Source organism: Mytilus galloprovincialis, chromosome 7, assembly GCF_965363235.1.
Source record: "Mytilus galloprovincialis chromosome 7, xbMytGall1.hap1.1, whole genome shotgun sequence".
NCBI classification, from domain to species: domain Eukaryota; kingdom Metazoa; phylum Mollusca; class Bivalvia; order Mytilida; family Mytilidae; genus Mytilus; species Mytilus galloprovincialis.
In genome coordinates this window covers 24,546,684-24,572,040 of record NC_134844.1, presented here as the reverse complement: position 1 = coordinate 24,572,040, position 25,357 = coordinate 24,546,684, and the positions used below count along the sequence as shown (strand labels likewise).

At 31.2% G+C, this 25,357-nt stretch overlaps 1 protein-coding gene across 1 annotated transcript in view; it reads left to right on the top strand.

Moving 5' to 3' along the window:
- Positions 1–25,357, top strand: part of LOC143082611 (uncharacterized) — a 125,680-nt gene that overhangs the window by 55,269 nt on the left and 45,054 nt on the right. The window contains exons 16-31 of the mRNA XM_076258374.1: positions 13–165; positions 1,996–2,061; positions 4,229–4,294; positions 7,420–7,563; positions 8,493–8,636; positions 9,050–9,199; positions 11,549–11,917; positions 12,131–12,337; positions 12,571–12,714; positions 13,313–13,510; positions 17,520–17,707; positions 18,708–18,852; positions 21,659–22,014; positions 22,729–23,017; positions 23,440–23,529; positions 24,197–24,369. Coding sequence (XP_076114489.1) covers positions 13–165; positions 1,996–2,061; positions 4,229–4,294; positions 7,420–7,563; positions 8,493–8,636; positions 9,050–9,199; positions 11,549–11,917; positions 12,131–12,337; positions 12,571–12,714; positions 13,313–13,510; positions 17,520–17,707; positions 18,708–18,852; positions 21,659–22,014; positions 22,729–23,017; positions 23,440–23,529; positions 24,197–24,369 — 2,882 coding nt within the window. The remainder of the gene's footprint in view (positions 1–12; positions 166–1,995; positions 2,062–4,228; positions 4,295–7,419; positions 7,564–8,492; positions 8,637–9,049; positions 9,200–11,548; positions 11,918–12,130; positions 12,338–12,570; positions 12,715–13,312; positions 13,511–17,519; positions 17,708–18,707; positions 18,853–21,658; positions 22,015–22,728; positions 23,018–23,439; positions 23,530–24,196; positions 24,370–25,357) is intronic.

Here is a 25,357-nt window from a genome sequence, read left to right as displayed (position 1 = left end):
TATATTTTCCAGAAACCTTGGTAGTAACCATAACATGCAGTATGTACCAGTTGCACTGACAACACATGAGAGATTACCTTCAATTCAGACTCTGTACTTAGATAGTAACATGATATCTGTCTTACCATCAGAGACTTTTACTAATGTTTCTACACTTGTCAGTTTGTAAGTTTTTAGGTTCAGTGTGTGATATTTTTATGAACAGGAAAAGTGGATTATTAATAACAGCATGTTGACATGCATCATTGCACATGCATGACCTTGTATCAACAGCTTACTAAGAATTGTCGTTCCTGTATTGTCTATCAATATAACAACTGCATGAAGCAGGCACAAATTAACAAATTTAAAATATTATCTTAAACATTGATAATTTTTATGGGTTTAAATCTTTTGATATGGATATTTACGACAATGTTGTTAAACCTGTGAAAGAATAGATAACTTTTTTTTAATAGCTGATTTCCCTAGAATGATATTTACCCGTGATACACTGCAGAATTTTGTGAACATTCCAGCAATAGAATATATTGGGATCTGCTGTAGACGTGTGTAATACTTGCAAACCATGTTCTGGTGATGGTATTTATTGTGATTCTCTGTAGACTTTTGTAGGATTTGTCCAGCATGCTCTGTCGAAGGAATCATTTGTTTCAGAAATGCTCTGCTTTAAACTTTGTACTTGTTTGTATATTTGCGACTATTGGCAATATGGCAAATGACAGTGAAGGCAAAGTGGATTTTCCATGTAATGTCAAGCTGGTACATCTGATGTGGTTATCCACAATGAAGCTGAATCTAAATTCAGCTTCAGAATTTATTAGACTTGGTTTCGATTCCATTGACGTGATTTCAATGTTTGAAAAAGACAATATGCCAATGTTTAGCATTCCACCTGGACAGCAAAAAGTTTTGATGCAAACCGTTGGAAAGACTTAAGGATGCTCGCTGGTACAAAAAATTCAGCCAAAAAATGAATATTTGTTTTTTCATTACAAATTTCATTAATTACACTATTAGTTATAACTATAAGATATTGTACAAAAATCAACCCAAAAAATCATTTTGTTTTGTCCCCAGATGACTTTAAGAATGTTTATATCATTGAAAAAGCTCAAAATTATCTCCCTTTGATGCAAAAATGACAATTTTAGGCATTAAAATTGAACTATCTTTTTTAACACATCGGTGACCTATTTTTTTGTTATTGTTTTCAAATAAGTTGTACAGAAACTAAATAATTGTAAAATTTATGCGTTTTCTGTAATTAGGTTATTTTTTTATTTCTATATTACCTATATTTCTCCTATTAGTTCAACAGAAAAAAAGGACATTATCAAAAATGTAAGCTTTTTTCGGAGGCAGATTGTGAGCTTAAATGAACGGTGACCCCATATTTTTATTTTATTATTCTATTAGATATAGGATAAAGTTAATTAATAGAAAAAATTGGCAGAATCCTATATTAGAAAAAAAAAACCTGATTTATAAGCTAGAATTATGGCTGACACACACTCATGTAAAAATAAAAATGAGGCGACACAGAGAACTTCGGCTCTGATCCAAAATACTAGTGGCGCTGGTAACCAAAATGGCAACGTAAATAACCAGGATATTCATTTATGCCGTATAGAAGTTATTAAGATCCAGTAATAATTTCAGCTTGCTACCATTGTAATCCTCTCTTGTGGTACTTTGTGATCTTAAACATGTGCTAGTATGAATTTAATTAAGGTTCATAATAAAAACCATTCATTTCTAAAAGGAAATGAAATGGTTAAATTATACCTGTCCGTTTGAAAAGCACTTTACATGGGTGCATTATTTTATGATAAACATCTTTATTTTTCTTTGCCAAGGGTTTTTTCTTATAATATTGTTAAATTAAAAAAATTAACAACAGTGACTCTCCAAAATAAAGTTTTGGGATAAAGATATCAAAACCATGTGAACATTTTTAATATGAAAAACGATGACTTCTTTTTTCTTCATCAGATATCTTCAGAGTAATAGGATCATAGCTGTTGAAAACCACACATTTCCTGAACAACTTAGAACACTGTAAGATTTGTACCATTCTGCTTTACATATATATATATACCATGATAAGTACAATACTTTAGATTGCTAGAAAACAGTTTGTTACTGCCTTCCTTTATTGCTAAGTATCTCCTTTTATTCATGTGCTATGATGTATTTCCTTTGTAAATAGTTTATTTTTGTTCAACAATTGTCATACTTGTTAACTTTCCCTGGTTAGAAGGGGACTTGCATTAATTATATCTGACCCAACACATACTTCCAAGAGGTAAAAATATTCTTCATTGAAAAAAATTAAGTCCAATTCTTATTTACAAATATTTTTGAGTGTGAAATCTATGTCCAGTCTCTAAATCTGTGTCAATTTATCATCTATTTTTTCAAATCACTTTTTAAATAAAATTGGTTGATAAGGAGAGTTGCAGAATATGTAACAATGGGTGATTAAAAAAGTCATATCACCTGGGAATTATAGCTTGACCATTTGGTATTTCATTCCCATCACTGCACTAGATGTCCAATGTTATTATGTTCCTTTTGTGTGTAAAATAGGTTTTGGGAAATTTCCAGATTTTAGAAAGAACATAGATTTGAGTCTGTAAATAGATTTAACTCTTACATATATTTGTATATGTAAAGGAAAAATTATGTTCTCATTGTTAAAGTCCCTTTTATTTCATATATTTGTTTTTTTTATCAATTATAATAAAAATAAAAATAGTGTTAACAAATAGTTCCAGAATAAGATAATTTTGACTGCAAAGTTAACCCCTTAAAAATGTTTTTGGAAGAGGCCAGTAGTTAACAGATATGAATAATGTTAATTTGATTGTTAGAATATGTCCCGTAGGCTAGAACAGTGTCAAGTGTGAGTAAAGCATAATGTAGTGGTGTCTTATTTTCCAGAATTGAAGTTTTCCTTGAACTTTAAGGTGGTTTTCCATTGGTTGTATAGTTGCTATCAGATATTTATCAAGATATATAATTAGAAGAACCTCATTATTGATAATGCAAAATGTGATTTTCTGCATTACAAAGTTCCTTATATTAGTTTCTCCCAAAATTGTTCTGAATGTGAACATGTGAACATCTAGTCTTTTTTAAGGAATTTGTTAGATTCCATCTATTATTAAATATACTGGCGAATACATTATCAGAGAAAATTGCTTATTCTGAAATTCAATCAGTCATGTTAAAAAAGAACATGTTTCATATTTAAAGAAAAGATGAATATGTGATGGACTTCTAGAACAAATTTGGCGTACCTTATTACCTGAATTACATGCAAGCGACAATATTGACCCCAGTAATTATTTTCATAACAAAAGTTAAAAAGTCTATAGTGAAGATCAGGTCATCTTTTTGAGCTGAGTGTCATGGCTTTAGGCCCTTGACCATTTTAAAAACAATCTTTCTTCTCCCATTCAATAATTGATTTTCTTTGTAGTGGCCTCTAAAGCTTTTGGTTGGACTTTTTTATTTGCACAATGCTTTGTTTTGTTCATTATGTTTTGTTATATATTTTTTTGCTGCTTCTCCACTAAGATTACAATTTTACAAAATATTAGAACAAAGAATGGTTTCCTTGATGCCAGGGTATTGTGACATCTTCTGGTGGACCTTGGGAGCTAGCAAGTTAAAGATAGTTTGTCTGTCTAGTACAAAGAAAGGTTAATTTTCCTATTTCACTAGCCTGTGCTTGTCTTGATATGCATGTAACATTTGCCACTGGACGTTTAATACCAATTCCCAATCATCATGATGTTAAAGTGAAATAAATCATCATGCTAGACCATAATGATAATATATAAAAGCAATAACTGACATCTATCCAGGTTGTCAAAATGATTCCTTATAAAAGCATAGAAAATAAGTTACCCTTTAGTTTATGATTGAAAAGCTGCTAGAGACCTTACTATTAAACATGTACATCTACAATATATCTCATTTCCAAAGCATGTGTTTTCAATACTTCATATTTATGTAGAATGGCTAGTGTATGTATATGTATATTCAAAAGGTGTTATTTTTGTTCAAATATGGCACAAAATTTTATGTTTTCATCTAGACTTTTGCCAAAGCAACAAAAATGACACCTACATTGGAATATTTTTAGTTACAGCATACAATGATGGAAGTAAATGTGCTTCAATTATTTGTGTAATATTTGATGATGTTATTTTTTTAGGTACCTTTATAATAATAGAATAGTCGCTGTAGAAGATGGTGCTTTTCCTTATGAAGTAAATACAATGTAAGAGGACAAGAGATAGATCATATATCTCTGCTGAGCTACAACCCTGAAAAATACATCATTTGATGGAAGCAAATAAGAATTATTACATTATTTTGTAATTTGTTTGAACCTTTTGGCTTAGCTTATTGGTTTGTTAGTATCTGCTTACCAATGATCAGCATGTAAAGGAACAGATTATGAGCCATTTTGCACATTGTGTTACAAGCACACCCCACTTGTTTGCTTTTAAAATGGATTGGATTTTGTTTTTGCAAATTAACTTTTACACTAGCATAGTCCAAGACAAGAAGGATTGTGTTGATGATGCTGAATAAACTGTGGTGTTCCAACCATATTTTGTTCTCCTTAAATGAAGGGAGAGAGAGCTAAATATTTATGAAAATACAATGTATCCTGCCTTATCCAACATCTGAGTATTCCAACATCCTCCTTTAACCAACACATTTTTCTGGTCCCAATATTTTCCTATCCTTGCAGAAAAAAACCTGAGTATTCTGACACCCTGTTTTAACCAATATTTTTTTCTGGTACCTTCTTATTCATTTAACTGCTAATTTCCTCAGCAATTTACCTTAATTTACAGATGTTTTCATGAATGATAATCTGTCCTTTCACAGTGTCTTAATGGGAAATATAGTGAAATTTGACAACAAATGGTTTAAAACCAGAAACTGGAAATATATAGACTATCCCAAGTCAGGAGCCTCTGGCCTTTGTAAGTCTTGTATGATTTTTGGAAAATTGACGCTTTCAGCGGCATGTTTCCGATACTAGTGAACTGAACTTTCATTACATTTCTCTGCCTACCGCACTTGGTTCGTATTTACATTCCATTACATTTCTCCGTCTACCGCGCTTGGTTTCTTATTTACTATTTCACATAGAAACTGGAATTTGCTTGTATTATCAGTAATCAACTGGGAACCAGTTTACATATCTCCGGTCGTTCTTATTACCAAAAAGATCGAAGTGTACCAACCAATGTTGTTAAGATACTCATAAATCTCTTTTTATAACTTTATTGATTATGTGAAGTTAAACTACAACATTGTTAAAACATTAAAGATATATAATTAATCGGGGAAAACTTGACTGAAATGAAATTAAAAAAATCAAAGGAGTATCCCTATTTGTCTAATCTTCAATGTGAAATAAAACAAGTATAACAATATTGTGTAAATCTACAGAAATAGAATTTGCTTCAAGTAACAGAAATAACTACATTTGTGTATGTCACTAGTAACTTATTTAACGAGTATGTGTGTAATTAGTCCTATAACATATGAACTCAGGAGCATTATTTACTATTTCTATTTACTGTTCTGATAATTTTTTTTTACTATCAATGTGTCACACTTTGCATTCAAAAATTTAAAAAAAATGAAAATATCAGTATAAAAACGTTAAAAATTGAATAAGAATGCGAAGTCATATGTTATAGGACTAGTGGGGTATAAGAGCTTATTACAACAGGCTCTTCATAATCATTTGGTTTGAAAAGGATACTAGTAGTCTGTATTCTTGATTTAGAAAAATGTAATTGCAAGAAAAAAAAATACACATTACTTAGAATACTTTAGATCATTCAGGTAGACTAAGTCTTTTATTTAATACGTACAAAAGAACAGCCAGTAGTCATTGGATATTGTAGATCATATAAATAGTCTTGAACTATTTATTAGTACAAAAGAACAGCTAGTAATCATTGGATATTGTATATCATTCCAGTATTCTTGACCTATTTATCTGTACAAAAAAAACCAGACAGTAGTCATTGGATACTGTAGATCATTTAGGTAGTCTTGACTCTTGGCCTATTCATTTGTATTAAAAAAAAACCCAGTCAGTTGTCATCTTCACTTCACACACTCATATACGAATATCAATTATATGCTTACGAGACATGTTACAATGTTCAACTTATTACGGTATGTGAAAATCAAGACTTGCATAAAAAATATCCCAATATTAGAGGCAATGGCGTCATTTTTCCTCAAAGCTTTCAGCTCTTTGATTAATTTTTAATTCGGAGTTTAGTATGACGTCCATAATCACTGTACTAGTATACATATTTTTTAAGGGGCCAGCTGAAGGATGCCTTCGGGTGCGTGAGTTTCTCGCTACATTGAAGACCCATAAGTGGTCTTCGGCTGTTGTCTGCTCTATGGTTGGGTTGTTTTCGCTTTAACACATCCCCATTTCCTTTCTCAATTTTATTTGACATATCATAACGTTTTCCAAAAATGATATCATTAAAAAACATTTTGCTTACACCAACCACACATCTTTCCCCCTTGAAACGTCACTCTTTCTTATAAATAAGTGTGATTTTTTAATGCAGAAGGCATATATATATCATATTTTCACACAAACATTACTGAAACCATCTGAATACATTATAAATCACATTATATGAGCCAAATGTTTTTTTTTTATTTAATGAATGGCTGTTATTTATTTTGAATTTATTGAACCATAAAATTAATTTTTGACTCTTCACATTTAACATAATCCGCTTCAATAAATTCAAAATAAATTATTGCCATTCATTATAAATAAATTTCTATCAAAAATAAGGCTCAAAGATGTATATTTATACAAATAACAACGTACACAGATGTTTGCGTATGAATGCACAACGTTAGAGTGGGCGCCATAAAAATTGATAACATTGAAAATAAAGCTAATTCTTTTAACCAATCAGAAGACAGTAAATACACCAAATTTATTTATAATTTGTTTATGACTGTGCTTTTTTTAAGAAAAGTGTATCTATGCAATTTTTGTTCCATGCAGTAATTTATCATGAAAAAGAGATTTTGATATAATATCAATATTAAATTAGTGACATTTCTCAACACATGTTGGTAATAGCATATCTATTTGAATGTGTAATAAATCTTAAGTTGAGTTTGTAGCAAAGGGATGACTCAAAATGAGTTTCTTTTTATGTGTGCAATAGCTAATAATAAATTTATTGTTCACTTATAAACAATCAAGTATACTTTTTAAAAGTATTAAATGCATTAAGCATTCATTCAAAAAGATCAGATGTAAAAATAAAAAATAAAAATCATGACATTATGATAAAATTAATGAAGATTATTTGTTTGCCTTTACAGATATATGTCGAATAATGATTTTCGATTCATACATGAGCATCAGTTCTCATACTTATCTGAACTGAGGTCGTTAGATTTAAGCAACAATGCCATAGATTACATTCCAGATGATGCCTTTATCAATGCTACAAGCTTAGCATATCTGTAAGTTAAATTATCATACAAAAGCATCTTTCATGTACCTACAGTACATTTGATTTAACATGGTTGTCAAATATCTAATGAAGTTTTTGATTATAAATTGTAGACTTTATTGATAGAAGAAGACTGTTCTTTCACCTCAATTCATGTAATGACATTTTACAATTTCAGTACCTAAACTAATTTAATTTTTTGATACTCATCTGTAACCTTAGATTAGCCTGGTCTTTTACTATAGATGTTGTGTTGCAATTACCACTAAACATTGACCTTTGACATTAAATCTTAACTCCATGTCATATTTAAAATAAAAAATTGTATTAAGTTAGATAAACTTTCAAATCTTTCAATATTTGACTTGTTGGTATATGACCTGAAGATGGTGTACAGTATTCTGCATTTCTCTTAGTCAGATACACCTAAGTACAGGTAAACTATAGTTGGTCTATCATACATTGTTCAAGTCAATTTGATAGGGCAAACCTCACCATGACTCATTTCTTGCAAAATGTTTAGGATTTTTGGTCCTTAATGCTCTTCAACTTCCTACTTTATTTGGCCCTTTTAACATCTGTTGGTTCGAGCGTCACTGATGAGTCTTTTGTAGAAGAAACGTGCCTCTGGCGTAAATACAATTCAATCCTGGTATTTTTGATGAGTTAATTTCTCAGTTCACTGATTGACATATAGTGTAATCTAAAGAAAGATCATTTTCTAAATTGCTTTAAAATATACATGTATATTTGGTTATTTATATTGTATCATTATCTGCAATGACTCTTTGTATTAAAGTCTGACGTTTGGCTTTCTGCATCATTATCGTATCCAAACCATTTATCCACCTGCATAAGTCATTCTGATGTAAAATACATACATGTATATTAAATATATGTATTAGATTATTCACATTTTTCCCAAATATTTAATTGCAGACAACTTTCAAGCAACAAAATAACACATATAAAGAAAATATACTTTGAGAATTGCCCCTTGACATCTGGTTTGTATCTGTCTAACAATGAAATTGGATGGATAGAAGACGGTTCTTTGAATCATGTCACATCTTCTGGAACATTGTAAGTACAATTTTTAAGTCTAATTTCATTGATCATCATATCTTCAATTTATGATTCATTGAATGTTAATAAAATTTTGATATATTTCATAGTAGAAATTTAACATTTGCCATAATGATTTATATCATAGTCGGTTTATATTTCGTGGATAGCATTCCTTGTATTGAATTCAGCTAGGCAGAAGGAAGCCATGTACATGTATAAAATGTAACTTTAAGAAGGTATACACTTTCTTTTGGACTAAATTTTGTTGGAGTGTTTCAGAAATTGGCATTGGATTTTTTGTTATCTTCAGAAAAATTGATATGGTTAAGTTTGCTATAAGCTAAGCTTGAGTTTTTGGTCTGAATTAAATCAATTGATTGCAGTTGACTTTTAAGAGGAATTGCTTTAAAATGTTGTTTGTATTTCAGTGATTTCTCAAGCAACAGATTGTACAAGTTGCCAATGAATGGAACCTTCCATGACTTGTCACTGTCAAGTACCAATGGTTTGAGGCTTGAAAACAACAGAATATCTGTCATACGTCCAGACACATTTAAGGATGTTAGCTGCTATAGACTGTAAGTAGTTTTATGAAATTAAACAGATGTAGTATGATTGCTAATGAGACAACTCTCCAGACTAATTAAATGAGATAGAGGTTAAAAACTATAGGTCACCATATGGTCTTCAACAATAAGCAAAACCAATACCACATAGTCATCTATTAAATGCCTGGAAGTGACAAATATAAATCAATTCAAACAAAAAAACTGTAGGCGTGCCTGATTTATGTACAGAACCATGAATAAAAAACAAATATGATATAAAGCAACCAACCACAATCACTGAATTTCAGGTTCCTAACTTCTGATAGGCACATACTGAATGTGGCAGGTTCTACATGTTTGTTGGTGCCCATCCCATAACCTGGGACAGTGGTGTAACAGCAAAACATATGAAAAATCAGTTGAAAAGAGCCTATCTCATCAGATTAGGACAAAGCAGAAAAAACGTTCACAAAAACAGAGACCAGATATTTATACTTCTCCACAACCAAAAAGACACAAAGTACAGATCTGAGAGAACTCACAGATAATGACAACAAGTTCAATGCAGCCATTTACACACAATACAAACATTCATTTATGTAAGACTTATGCATCAATCAGTACACATCTAACATCCCATGGATTTTATAATAAGTGTTCTTACATCATAAACCATCAGAGATAAAAATGACCTTTGCAATGCAAAAATACTGGTATCAATGGATTGTAGATTTTTGGCATGTTATTGATATATATGATTATTTTTAAGACATTTCGGCCATTGGCCTTCTTCAGTTCTTATTTTTCTTCACAACTACATGTCAGCCAGAAAAATAAAGAACTGAAGATGGCCAATGGCCGAAACATATAAAAATTGTTTTTTTACTACAATTATGTAAAGTATGTTCCCTATTGGAATTTTTAAAACAAGGATATATGATTATGTTAAGTCATGTTAAACTCATGTTACAAATTTTCTGATTTTTAACTGCTTCAATTTTAAAATAATTCGTTTGTCATGTTTGAAAACATTTTAGTAGTAGTTCTTATCTGAAATTAAAGTTACATGATATAATATTCCATTTTGTATAAGTGCTTGTTCAAAAAGTCGTTTGATATTATAAAAAAAATCTGAAATGATAATAACTATTGCTGCGTGAGCCAAGATTCTATTTTTTTGCGGTAAAGTGATCCAATGATAACCTTCTTACTGTTATTTATTAATACTTACAAAGTATTTTCACCTCCTGCATACATTTTGAACATTTGTGATTAGATTAAGCTGGGAAAAAAAATATATTATACTGCATTTTTAAAATATAATTAAACATAAGAAAAATAGCTACTCAGCTGTTCCATCTGAGTTTTTGGACCTTGATGGAATTTTATCACTGGTCATTTCTAAAATTTCATTCATCCCCAAGCATTTCGGGGACAAATTTTATCTAAATTATTCCAGCGCCAGTTTAATAGACCCTGCTACTTACTACTTGTAATAGCACCACATGGGCTATCCCCTGATGCAGACCTTGCACAACCCGGCTGCAGATGAGATGTCTATTCTCATCCTCTCTGTGGAGACACTCCACTTCCAGGCTGGAACATTGTCGGGCAGGCAGGTTCTTCCTCACACTGAAGGTTGCAAGCCGACTTGCTCAGGCAGGAACTCAAAATTTTAATTTTGTATGCTGAGTGTTTCTCAAGGGCCAAAACTGTTTTGATTGTTTATAATAAAATTATTATTCTAACATATCTTCCTGCTTTAAGCCAGAGTGACTTGCAAGGATTATGTCTTGGTTAACACACAGATATCCCTTATGTTAAATTTGTTTTAGTTGTGTTTTGAGCTGGTAGTTGGTGTACAATGCTCAATATGTGGGTTGCTGTCTTGACTTTAATTGAGATTTGTTTTATCAGGAGAGTTTACTTGAACCAATTATTGAACTTCAGGACTTCTCATCAATACACACAGAAATAATTTACATAAATTACAGCTGTAAAATACAGGTTTATGCATGTGATTGTTAACTTCTTTTTTCATCAATGGAAGGCTTACATTATAAAACTTTGCTCTTTGGGATAGGTAAATGAATATAACTCAAAATATTTAGTACGCCTGTCATTTGTGACCTACATTGTTTTGTTCACTGACACTATACATTTATAAAAGAAGTTTTTGCATACCACTGGACAACAACAAAATAATAAACAACCACCTTCTTAAACTACCGGAAATATTACATCTACAAGATTTCAGGAAAGATAAGAGACTACAAGAAAATTACAATATAAGACAATAATACAGACTGACTACATACAACAAGTTTGTATAAACATAAGAAAAAATAGCTGTCCCCAAATGATCTTTTTTTATTTCAGAAATTTGCAAAATAACAGAATCTCCCGTATTGAATCAGGAGCATTCCAAGATGTCACAGCAACTCATTACTTCAATCTTGACAACAACAAAATTAGAGTTATAGAATCAAATGCCTTTAATACTGTGTCAGCTGGTGCTTCTTATTATTATGGTACATTTTCATTTACTGGAAACCTGTTAGGAGAAATTCAGTCTTATGCATTCAATGGGTCAACCAGTAATGATTTCCAAATGCAGAACTTGAACCTAGGAGTCATACCATCTTATGCCTTTACAGACTTCACTTGCAGAAGAGCTTACTTGCAGTCCAGCGCAATAACTGATATAAAAAAACATGCATTTTACAACTTCCGAGCTAATGACTACTTGTAAGTAGCCAATTATACTAATCAAATATACAAATTAAATTTAAAATAAAGACTTTGTTTATGATGAATCAAGGAAATTGCAGATTACTTTTCTAATTACTGAAGACAATAATAAAATATAAGTTTTACATGACAAAATTCAACTGAAAAATAATGAATTATAAAAGTATAAGTGCATAAAGAGTATTCCAATTTTTTAAATTTCCATTTCAGCTATCTCAATAGTAATCAACTGACAACAATATCATCTTCTATATTTGGTGGAACATCCTATGTAGAATATCTGCAAATGTTCAGCAACGGATTAACCAGTATTACGTCTGATGGATTTCGTAATGTTGATGTAGATTACATTTCCCTACAAAATAATGGACTGACCGTCTATCCCATAGCATTGAATGAAATTACTCCAATTCAAATGTAAGCACAACCAGAATTTTTTTTAAACTCCTCATTAATTTCACACGTAAAATTCTACATAAGTGGTAGTTAAAAATTTGAAAAATTTAAATTGTTAACTTCTGAACTCTACCCAGGAAATATACTTAAATTGGTATCCAACAAATAATGACAAATTTCATGGAGTGTTTGGGAATGTGAATGAGATGTATTTAAATACATGTAAAGTAAAATTGATTGGTTTAATTTTGCAGACACTTGTACAGTAATGAGATCAGTATAATACCTAAAGGATCATTTGACAGTCAGACTAGATTACAGCGTTTGTACATGTACAACAACAATATAACACAGATATCAGCAGGTCTACTCACTCCAGCTACCAATCTACAAATTATGTAAGTACCAATAGATGGGAATTTGTACGGCTTATAACTGTTTAAATTACTACGAAAATATTTTGTGTGATGTGGGCTCTTTTCTTCAACCAAACATTTTACTTGAATCTCTGTTAACTTAAAAATTGCTTGCACAAGGGTAAACAAACTTGCCAAGATTATTCATGATACTACTAGAAGGGATGTTCCCCTCAAAAGAGGGAGCTGAACATTGAAAGTTAGACATGCTAAAGAATTTGTACTTCTGTGGATTTGAAAAAAAGTTTCCAATCTAACTTTGAAACCCTTGGAGATTGGAATGAAACTAGCTGACATGCTTATTCAAACTTTTGGCCTCAAAAATATAACATTTCATCAATCATTTGAATATATGTAAGATAAACAATGTGAATTTTACAGGTTAAGATCTTCCATTAAGAAACCAAGCTTAGGATTACAGCTGAATTTGCGAGGACATTTCTCAGTTTATTCCATGTCAGTCATGCTCGTTCATTATTTTGATAGTCTTAATTTTAGTTGTATAGAAACATATTAATGATGCATGGAAATGGTTTATTTGACTGTAAAAAAAATTCATTTTGGAAACCGACTTTTTCAGTGATTTCCACGTCAACCAGATCCAGTATATAGAAGAAGGATCATTTAATGGACTGTCCTCCTTACAGACGTTAGATTTAGGACAAAATGTCATACCCTACTTCCCGTCAGTCATACTACCAGCCATTACAACACTTGACTTGGCTGATAATAGGATTGAAGCATTGGGAGGCCTGAATCTGGGAGGTAGCACTAGTGTGTAAGTATTAATGTACACAAAGTTATGACAAGTGTGGATGTGTAAGTGTGCACACTGTTTATATAGTTAAGAAGATGTAGTATGATTGCCAAAGAGACAACTCTCCATCCAAGTCACAATGTATAAAAAAAGTTAACACCTATAGTAGCATATTAATCTATTGCAATAAAAAATCATAATATCTAATAAAATTAGTAGATTTAGCTAACAAAGTCCTTATATTTGTATAATTTAACATTCATTTATAGTGGAAAATTGTTTTAACGTTGAATAAGCTACAATTAAAAATTGCTTGCTGGTCCCTCTCTGTGATTACCATTATATTACGCTGGTTCATTTCCCAATCAATCTGTCACCAAGGGAAGATAAATAAATCGATTTTCGTTCATAGTCTTTTTCAAAAATGATGGACGGTTCTTTATATTGGTATGTAATCATTTTAAACGTTTCAAATTTATGAAATTATATTCGTACATCAATGTTTTTGATACACCAATAACAAAAACTGAAATATATTGAATTGATACATTTTGTAATTATTCAAAATTATATCAGAAACCTAAACTTAATTATAAAATAATGAACCTGTTAAGGGGAGAGAATACTCGCATAACTTTTTCGAATTGGCACATAATACAATGAAATGTCACTCTTGCAAACAAATGGCACATCAATATAATTAATTATCTGCGAAATCGTCCCCCACCTTCAATGATGATTCTAAATTATAAATATAGCCAAAAGTTGTTAATCTATAGATAGCTAAGACTAATGAAAGCTAACCCAATGTAAACATATTTCTTTGCAATTTTTTAAAACTTCCTCAGAAAAATACTCGAGCCACTTGACTTTCATAGCTCAAAATTAACGTTTTTACACAATATTTGAATAAAGTAGTTGAAGATTATTCGCTTCTCAAAGTGTAAGACGCAATAAAAATCGTATGCTTGCACCATCCTACCGAAATACGGATTTAATTAAGTCCTGAACATTTCGACATTTCTTCGTATATTTTGAACAAAACCGGTTTTAACCAAATCACAAGTACGTGTTAAGATCCAACTAAATACCTATTTTCCTATATGGTCAGGTAAAGTTGCTACCTATAGGTCAAAGAACCGGTAAGGCCTTCAACACAAAGTCTTAGCTTTCATAGAACAGCAAGCTATAAAGAGCCCCAAAATGACTAAACAATTGAAAAACTCTCTCTAGATAATTATGATCATAACTGTAATTCTTTTCCCCTTCAAAGGAATATTTTGTTTTATTTCTTGGAAATGCAGTGATATTTAATGAAATTTGAGTTATATGTACATTATCACCGTCTTTCTGAGGATAGTTTTGGCCGCATAATTTTAGTTATTGTTTCATATTGTTATTGGTTTTTATGATCTTAATAAATTTAATATTGACAATGAACTTAGTTTTATCATTCCAATTTATAAAACTAAACTAGATGCAAATGTTAGATAAGTACTACATATAAAACTAAGCCGAGATGTGGTATGATTGCCAATGCAATTGCAATGAGACCACTTTCCACCACAGTTAAAATGGGAGGGTAGTAAGCAATTACAACCAACCAGATAGCCTTCAACAATAAGAAAACCTCATACTGTATTGACAGCTTTTAAAGGCCCTGACATGAAAAATGTGAAACAATTCAAACAAGAACTAACAGGCTAGTTTATAACCAAACAATTTACCAAACACGAATATGTTAGTCATAAACCAATGACAACCACTGAAGGCTCTTGACTTGGGACAGGCATGTAAAGAATGTGGTGGGGTTAAATATGTTTGTGGCCACTCAAAATTAACCCTTCCCCTAACCTGGGTTAGTGGTGTAACACCACAACATAAGAACAAATTTAAACTAAAAACCAGTTGCATTAAGCTTAACTCAAAAGATCTGTAGGGACACATAATTAACACATAGACACAAATTATTTCCAAAACAAAAATGTGTCCATAGTACACGGATGCCCCACTCCCACTATCATTTTCTATATTCAGTGGACCGTGAAATTGGGGTCAAAACTTTAATTTGGAATTAAAATTAGAAAGATCATATCATATCATAGGGAACATGTGTACTAAGTTTCAAGTTGATGTAACTTTAACTTCATCAAAAACTACCTTGACCAAAAACTTTAACCTGAACTTTGCACTATCATTTTCTATGTTCAGTGGACCATGAAATTGGGGTCAAAACTATAATTTGGCATTAAAATTAGAAAGATCATATCATGGGGAACATGTGTATTAAGTTTCAAGTTGATTGGACTTCAGCTTCATCAAAAACTACCTCGACCAAAAACTTTAACCTGACGGATGAACGGAGGCACAGACGAACGGACGGACAAACAGAGGCACAGACGGACGGACGGACGAACGGAGGCACAAACCAGAAAACATAATGCTCCTCTACTATCGTAGGTGAGGCATAATAAAGAGTACTTGCTATTATTAAAAGATGGTATAAATGGCTTACACCACATAATGGAAAATCTCATTGTAATTATTTTAAAGTAGAAAAAGAATATCTTGAGACTGTTAAATCTATTTGTTACCTTGGAATAACTCTAAATTGTTCAGGAAGTTTAAATCATTCAAAAAAAAATCTTATGGAAAAAGGAAGAAAAGCTTGGTTTAAAATTAAGAAAACAGTCTCTTTAGATAATTCCTGCAGAATGCTTGAAAAATTATTTGATACTTTAGTTGTTCCAATAACTCTTTATGGAAGTGAAGTTTGGGGTGTAAGCCAAGTGTTCAAAGACTCAGATCCATTTGAACATTTACATATTAAATTTATTAAAGAAATTTTAGGAGTACAGTGCAAAACAACAAATGTTGCCTGTTTAAATGAGACAAACAGAATCCCTTTGTACTTTAAAATTTACCTTTCAGCTATAAAATTTCTAAACCACATTGTAAACTCGCCTAACACTTTAGTACATAACATATATAATAATGTAGAGAAAACAAGTAAATGGGTTAACATTGTAAAAGACTGGTTAAATAAATTAGGTTTTGGTCATCTCACTTTTAATACTTTTAATTTAAAATATCACATAAATAGTATCCAACAAAGAATCTATGACCAGGCTTATCAAATTATGAACTGTTCTATCAATAAATGTGAAAAATTAAATTTCTTTTGTCATACTAAAAGAATTAGAAACAGGCCCCCATATATTGATATATGTAAATTCAAAACCGACCGATCAGTTTTCAGTAAATTTAAACTAAGTGCGCATTCCCTAGCAATTGAAAGAGGGCGTTATACCAACATTGAAAGAAGTAAAGCATTTGCTTATCCTGTAACAGACAAGAAATTGAAGATGAATACCATTTCTTCTCAATCTGTCCATGCTATAAATCATTAAGGGATACCTATATACAAAATATTAATAAACACCTTAATTTCAATTTTATTAAATTGCAGTCCACTATAACACTAAATCATTTGACTGTACTTTTAAATAGCAGTCTACCAGTCATTATAAAAATCACCATAAAGTATATTAATGATTGTCTTTTATTAAGAACATCTGTATAACTTTTTTTTTTTAATATGCAACCTAATTTTTGTTTATGTTCTTTTTTTAATTGTTCATGAACATTAACAATGTGTTAACTGCTGATATTTATAGCCTTTTTCTTCTTCGCTGTGAATACCACTGTCACTCTAATATAATTATAATCAATTTAACTATTGTCAGTTTTTTGTCTTATTTTTGTATGCCATAACCATTTAATGTAAATGTGTTTGTGCGAATAAAATATTGTCTATTGTCTATTGTCTATAAAACCTATAACAACTAGTAAGTATATTATGTTCTCCTAGACCAAAGTATCAATCAGTTCACATCCATGGATTTAATGTGAAGAAGTCATTAAAAACTCCCAAGAAATGTATGAGAATGTGTTGTTATAATGCAGAACAAACAAACTTAAATTGTTTAAACTAAGTACAAATAGTTCATACATAAAATATTTCCTACAGGAATTTAGACAATAATTTCCTTGGTTGTGAGTGTTCAACAGTGGAAAGTTTGTACAATGTAAAGGATGGACTGTCTGCCAATACCATGTGTTACAGTCCTACAGCATTACAAGGGGTTCTGTTTGCCTCCTCACAATCCAGCAGTCCTGACCACTTCACTAAGAAAGACGTGGCATTGTTCCAGTGTAGTAAGTCAATTCATCTCAAGTATTTAGGAACAAAACAAAAAAGTTTTTTTTAGAGAAATAATTTCAGGACAAAATATGAAAATATTTCTTGTATTCTAAACGTCTTTTATTTTCTTATTTTACAAATAAGCCATAAATATGCAACTCTTACAGAAATGCTTCATGTGTGTCTAATTATTTATTTGATATAATTTTGTTAACAATACAAAAGTGTGTAATTATTTTTTTTCTAGTTTTCTTTTGTTCTTTGTATTGAAAAAAAAAAATTAAAGATTTAGAATTTGATGCATAAAATTTTGCCAATCACAATTCTTTCATATGTGTAATATTTTCTAAAGCAGTGGATGTATTATGGATAATGGACGAAACATTTACCTACATTTTTAGCTCACCTGGACCAAAGGGCCAAGTGAGCTTTTCTCATCACTTGGCGTCTGTCGTCGTCCATCATCGTCTGTCGTCGTTATTTTTTACAAAAATCTTCTCCTCTGAAACTACTGGGCCAAATTTAACCAAACTTAGCCACAATCATTATTGGGGTAACTAGTTTACGAAATGTGTCTGATGACCCTGCCAACCAACCAAGATGGCCACCAATTGGTAATTTTTAAAGAAACTTTGCCGTTTTTGGTTATTATCTTGAATACTATTATAGATAGAGATAAACTGTAAACAGCAATATTGTTCAGCTAAGTAAGATCTACAAATAATTCAAACATGACCAAAATGGTCAGTTAACTCCTTAGTAATTTTTAACAATTTTCATTAATTTTGTAAATTTTTGAAAGTTTTTACAAAATATTTTCCTCTGTAAATAAAGGGCCAAGTTTATTATAGATTGTAAGAAGCAAGAAAATTCAGTAAAGTAAGATCTACGAACACATCACCATCACCAAAACACAATTTTGTCATGAATCAATCTGTGTCCTTTGTTTAATATGCACATAGACCAAGGTGAGCGACACAGGCTCTTAAGAGCCTCTAGTTATTTTATTTTTAGGTGGGGAGAATATTGTAGGCACAGCAGTATCAAGTACAAACATAACTATAACATGGGATAGACCATCATTCATTTATTCTCTTGTTAATGCTAGTAATGATGAAACTGAAACAGCAGAAAAAGTCACAAACAGTATTGAAACATGGTAAGTATATTACAGTAGAACATGCATTTTTTACTTGGTGGAACTTTATGATAGTTTTTAATTTACACATTTTATCAGAATGAAATAGGATTTGACACATGAATAAAGATAGATCTAACAAGTCTCAAATTTTATACAAAAATTGCAAAATGAAAATTTTAATTTCATTTACATCACACTGCATGTTAAGAAACCACACTAGTCAATTATCAAAGAACATATAAGGAAAGTCATCTTTATCAAAATGTATAAGCTTGCATTCCAAATATGCCTATTTTTTTCCCTGTAGACAGTTTTTGTCAAGCCTGTGACTTTTGTCACAGAAAGCTCGACATAGGGATAGTAATCTGGCAGCAGCGGCGGCAGCTTTAGCTTACTTCTTAAAAGCTTTATATTTTAGAAGGTGGAAGACCTGGATGCTTCATACTTTGTATATGGATGCCTAATGTTACAAGGTTTCCGTCAGTCACATGTCCAATGACCTTGACCTCATTTTCGTGGTTCAGTGACTACTTGAAAAAAAAGTTAAGATTTTTTGTAATGCTAAATTCTCTCTTATTATAAGTAATAGGATAACTATATTTGGTATGTGCGTACCTTGCAAGGTCCCCATGCCCTTTAGACAGTTTTCACTAGACCTCAACCTCATTTCATGGATCAGATACTATAAGCAATAGGTCTTGTATATTTGTGTATGGAAGGACTGTGGGGTGTACATGTCCAGCTGGCAGGTGTCATCTGACCTTGACCCCATTTTCTTGGTTCAGTGGTTATAGTTTATTTTTTTTGTTTTATCTGTTTTTCTCATACTGTATGCAATAGGTCTACTATATTTGGTGTATGGAATGATTGTAAGGTTTACATGTCTAGCTGGCAGGTGTCATCTGACCTTGACCTCATTTTCTTGGTTCAGTGGTTATAGTTTTTTTTCCCGTTTTATCTGTTTTTCTTATACTGTATGCAATAGGTCTACTATATTAGGTGTATGGAATTATTGTAAGTTGTACATGTCTAGCTTGCAGGTGTCATCTGACCTTGACCTCATTTTCATGGTTCAGTGGTCAAAGTTAAGTTTTTCAGTTTTGGTCTTTTTTTCTAATACTATATGCAATAGGTCAACTTTATTTGGTGTATGGAAATATTTTATGATCTATTTGACAGTACTTCAGGTTTTATTTGACCTTGACCTATTTTCATGGTTCAGTGCTCAGTGTTAAGTTTTTGTGTTTTGGTTTGTTTTTCTTTAACTATAGGCAATAGATCAACTATATTTGTTGTATAGAAGAATTGTTTGCTGTACATGCCTGCCTTGCATGGTTCATCTGACCTAGACCTCATTTTCATGGTTCATTGGTCAATGTTTAGTTTTCTTGGTTAATGTTAAGTTTATGTGACAGTTGTAATAAAGCTTTATATTTAGGACTATCAACATAATATCAATGATTAGTAAAGAAGGCGAGACATTTCAGCGTGTGCACTCTTGTGTTGTAAAAGGACATGAACATTTTTTCTTTGATTCAAAATGTTGATTTCTATGCTCATATTTTTTTTTCATGAAATGTAATGAATTTATGAAGAGTTATTTTGAAGGACTTGCTTCACTTGTGTATGTTTATTAGGCCAACTAAAATTAGTTAGTAGATTTTCATCCAAATTTTCGAGAAAAAAAATGGGGCGGGTGGGAGTATTTCATTTTTAAATTTTATTTCATATGAAACCTTCTTGTCACGTGTTATTCATGTATGCAAGTGTAATAATAAGTTTATATCATGTAAATACATGCAAAAGGTATCTTGTATGATTTTTCAAATGCTTATATACATATCTCCGATTGGCAACCACTGTTCAACATGTAATTGCCGCTTTAAAAACATATTTTATAGTAAACAGCAGAAACATGGAGAAATGCTCTCTTCGGTTGGAGTACTGACACCAAATTTATTTTGCTTTCTAAGCAATGGTTTGTTGCCCTAATAAAATAGAACAATGCATTGGTATGCAACACAAGTATTATAAGTACAGAATAAAATGAAAACTCAAACAGTGTTGAAATAATAAGGTTGGTCCTTAATATGCAAGATGCAAATATAATTACAATGTAGAACATAAAGTTGTGTAATGACTCTATTGTGGGTATTGGGACAGAGGATGTTTGCTGTTTGTCTACAAAAATTGAAAGGCATGGCTAAATCTAAATCTAAGGGCTTGCTATAAATTAATAAATTAAAAATGTGTATATGTTTGTCGACTTTCTGAACTCAATATACGGTCACTAATCTAGCAAGTTCATGCTTGTGTCAATTTCTTTATTCCAGTCATGGTTTTTGTACTAATGTTTTCCACAATTCTTACGCTTTTGGGTTTCATTAACAGTCCAAATTTCTTGACACAAAGTCATTGTATAAATAAAATAATCCAAGGTGTTCTAATCACAAGCATTTGTGACATACAGCGATTTGCATTCTTGTTCACAGCGTATTACTCGTAACCCGAATATTTCTTGTCTTTTTCATAATCGATCTCTATTCTCAGTAAATAATGTTGTCATCGTAGATCAGCAGAATATATCGACTTAATCATTTAATAAAAATACTCTTCAGAAATACAAAAACCGAAATTTGAAACAGGAAGCTTTGAATGAAACAAAATTATCGACGGTTACCGGTAAAGGATATGAACAAAATCTGGAAATCATAATTTTTTTAAAAATTAAAAAAAAATTGGGGCGGGAAGATTTCAGAGGGGCGGGTGGGGATGAAAATCTATCAATTAATTGTAATTGGCCTTATAACATATGTACTTTTAGGGAATATTTAGTGACATGCACAAGTAATACGGCTGCCACCCTCACAACATTACAGACAGTTGTATTAGATTTCCCAGAATGCATTATTAATACACCCTGCAACACCACTGCAGACAACACAACAGTCACATCAAGTAACTCAACAACTTCCAATACCACTGTTACTGACTGTAGCACTATTGACTCAAATTGTACCAAATCAACTGATCATACTACATCTGTGTCGTTTGGCGATGTGGATGGGTTACTTCCCATGACTTTATATGAATGTGTTATTGAGTTGACAGTAGACAACTATACCAGTGCTAAGAGTGTACCAACGTTTATATTTACTCCAGCTGTCATTACTGGTTCTGGTAAGTAACTCACTCAGTTATTGTAAATTTCGAAAATTATTGCGTGTATCTATTATTGCTAATTTTTGAAGACTGGACAAAAGATGCAAGATCAGTTATTACGATCTCAAGAAAATCTAGGTACAGATACATGTACTATTTTATAGAATGCAAGTTCTTATTATCTTAAAAGATATATCTATATTTTTCTAGAATGCAAGTTATTAATGAGATATACCCACTCAGTCACATTATTAGCATTATTAAAAACCACGCAAAATTGTTTGACAAATGTAGGATTTGGTTTTCATCAGCTAAACTTAAAGAAAGAAATCTTTCATGTCAAGCTCTATGCTCATTTTAACATGGGTATGCATTATATTTGTCAATAGCTTTATACAGATTGTAAGCAAGGTATAAAATGTTGACATTTATAATGCCTACTTATGTTGAAATGAGCATAGAATATGTTATGATAGATTTAATTCAGAACTTTTGTACTTCGAAGCAGACCTATAGAACACAATATTCAAAAGGCAGCCATTTTGGTTCAACATACAACTGACTCAGCTATTTTGATGGTGACATCACACACCTGCACTCCATGTTCTATTGGAATTAAAAGGTGATTTGTTCTCAATGCAAAAAAAGTGTTGTCCTAAAAAAAAATGAATTTTTGTATAATGATTGACACCTAGATTAACAAAGTGAATTTTATACATTTTATTTTGGTAGGAAATGAAACAACTGAAAACAACGTTACAACAAACTCAAAGGACATCAACATGGACATGACCTTTTACGATTTTAGTGCAGGTCATGACGATTTCAGCTCTACCAGTGGGATATTGTCTGTTAGTCCATTCCATGTGACAAGTCCCCTTGGTTCTTGGCTGGCTATTTCCAGTGATCCAACTACAGATACATTCTCTGAATGGTTTAGATCAACATCATCTAATGTTGTAGTTCAAGGGGGAATAACTCTATCTTATGACAACAGTACTACTACTTCTGTTGTTAGAAGGTATAAAAATAGACAGGTTTACAGAATGTTTTGTCAAGTGGAAAAAGAACATGAAAACTGTAAAGGTGTAACTGAGTTGAAAATTGATATAACTTTGATTATAGGAGAAAAGAATTGCAAAGCACAACAAGAGATACTGTAAAATGGGATTTTTTTAGGGATTTAATTCCATATAAAATTAATTGACAGCCAAAGAGGTTATAAAAGGTTGTATCCTACTAGTACCGTAAGCACAGAAAACAATTACCATCAAGCCAAAAAAAATGTATAACTTGGTGAAAGCGTGAAAAGAAAATTTTATCATGGTGAGATATTTAAGAATAAGAAAACATTCACATTTCGGAGGGGAAGTAAATTCATGTGGAATTTTTGATATCAAAATTAATGCAGACATAGAATATATATGTTTTATTATTATTTAGATATTACTCTGGATCCTTCTTTCCTGTGGATAATTCTGGCTACGGAGCAGAAGGACAGACTGATTGTGGTGGAACACTTCATAATTTTGCGTAAGTTTCATTGAAACATATTTTTTCAGTATTTTTTGTTGGACACACATCAAATTTCGGCTTTTAATGTAGTTGAATGGCACTACTTACATTAATACAATAATAACGGCTTCAAAAAGAGGTTATCTCTATTAATAGTAATAGCAAAACAATTTTTGTGTCATGTCTAGATTTTATTCAGTTTTGCATTTCTTGTTTAAATGTATAAGAAAAATGTGGTTTATATTGAGTTTTCTTTATGTTGCATAATGACAGTAAATGTCGGTACAATGTATTCAAATTATTTTAAATCCTTAGTGAAAAATTGTCAATTCAATTCATGATTGCTTTTATGTTACACAATGTTTGGTTTCATGAATAATCTTGAAAAAATTTCAAATTTCCTCTTCCTGTCCTATTTGTAAACAAAAATCCATGTACAAGAAATGTATAAATGTATACACAGTTTATGAGATTTCTTAATCTAAATCATTTGTTCAACCTAACCCCATGTGGATAACTATGACTTTCTGAAGTTCAAAGACTTTAAAGATATAAGTAAGAGATGTCAGACATATCATGTGAAAATGGCTCATCTGTTTCTATATTTTCTGTGACACATTGATTTGGGATTATATATGCTGTTTTGTTTTATGATTATTGTAATTGCTATAATTATTTTTTGTAGCTTCACATCAGCGATAAGAAGTGGCATAACCTTCAGTGGGTTAGAGGTCATAACCCTGGGTGGTGGAGAAGAATTATGGTTATATATAAACAAGAAACTTGTTGTTGAAATTGTACAAAATAGGACAACATCTGATATACCTTGTCAGAAAATAGATTTATCAACAGCAAATGGTAAATGCATGTTTTCTTATTACAAGCTTCCATCACATCAAATAACACACCACTTACTGATAAAACAAATAAAAATACTTTAAGATAATTACAAATTCTACAAGGAACTAAATGATTGTTGTTATAAGCTTAAAAACTAGATTTAGGAGACAGAGATTAAATCCTCAGAAATGATTACATGTCAATGTCAATTGTTAGGTTATGTTATTCTTTTTATTTGTAAGTTGAATACCAAATTAAATTATTTGCCAAGAGTAATACTATCTTTTGGTCTTTCCTAAGTTATCATTTTTGGAAAGATTAGAACTTGTTCTAAATCTTTACTGAGCACCAGCCTCCCTAACAACAGGACAGGTTAGCTACTGTTACTAAATGTATTCACACTGAAATATAGTTCCCTATGGTTCTGATATATGTGCACATAATACACATATAAACTGAAAAAAACTGGGTATATTATTGGAGCAGTTCATTCAAGAATGTATGTCATTAAGGTGTGTTGATGTGCAGGCTTTTAAAAAACATTTTGATTAGGTAACTGGGTATTGATTCAACTAGTATGATTGACAACTGTCATTATCACTAAACAATCAGAGACAAGGTGAACCTTTAATTACAATGCCCCACCTCCTAAACTGCCAATCAAATTGACCACATTACCTATCAACCTCAGTCTTACATAATTATACAGACCACTCAATATAATTCTTAATACACAAGTATTTGACCTCATAATTGAATACACAAATGTGTATATTAGATGTTTGATATTTATAAGGATGATAGATTTATTTATTGCCAAATACTTTTGATCTACATTACATACAGTGATTCTGTAAATTATATCTGAAAGATAAATGATTAATGGATTAACAAGATCTTAAAAAAATGAAATATGAATATAAATATGAATAAGTAAAAGGTATTCAAGTAAGGCCTATAATTTAGGTGTCTTCCCGATTGTCCCACTTTTTGAAATTACAGGTAA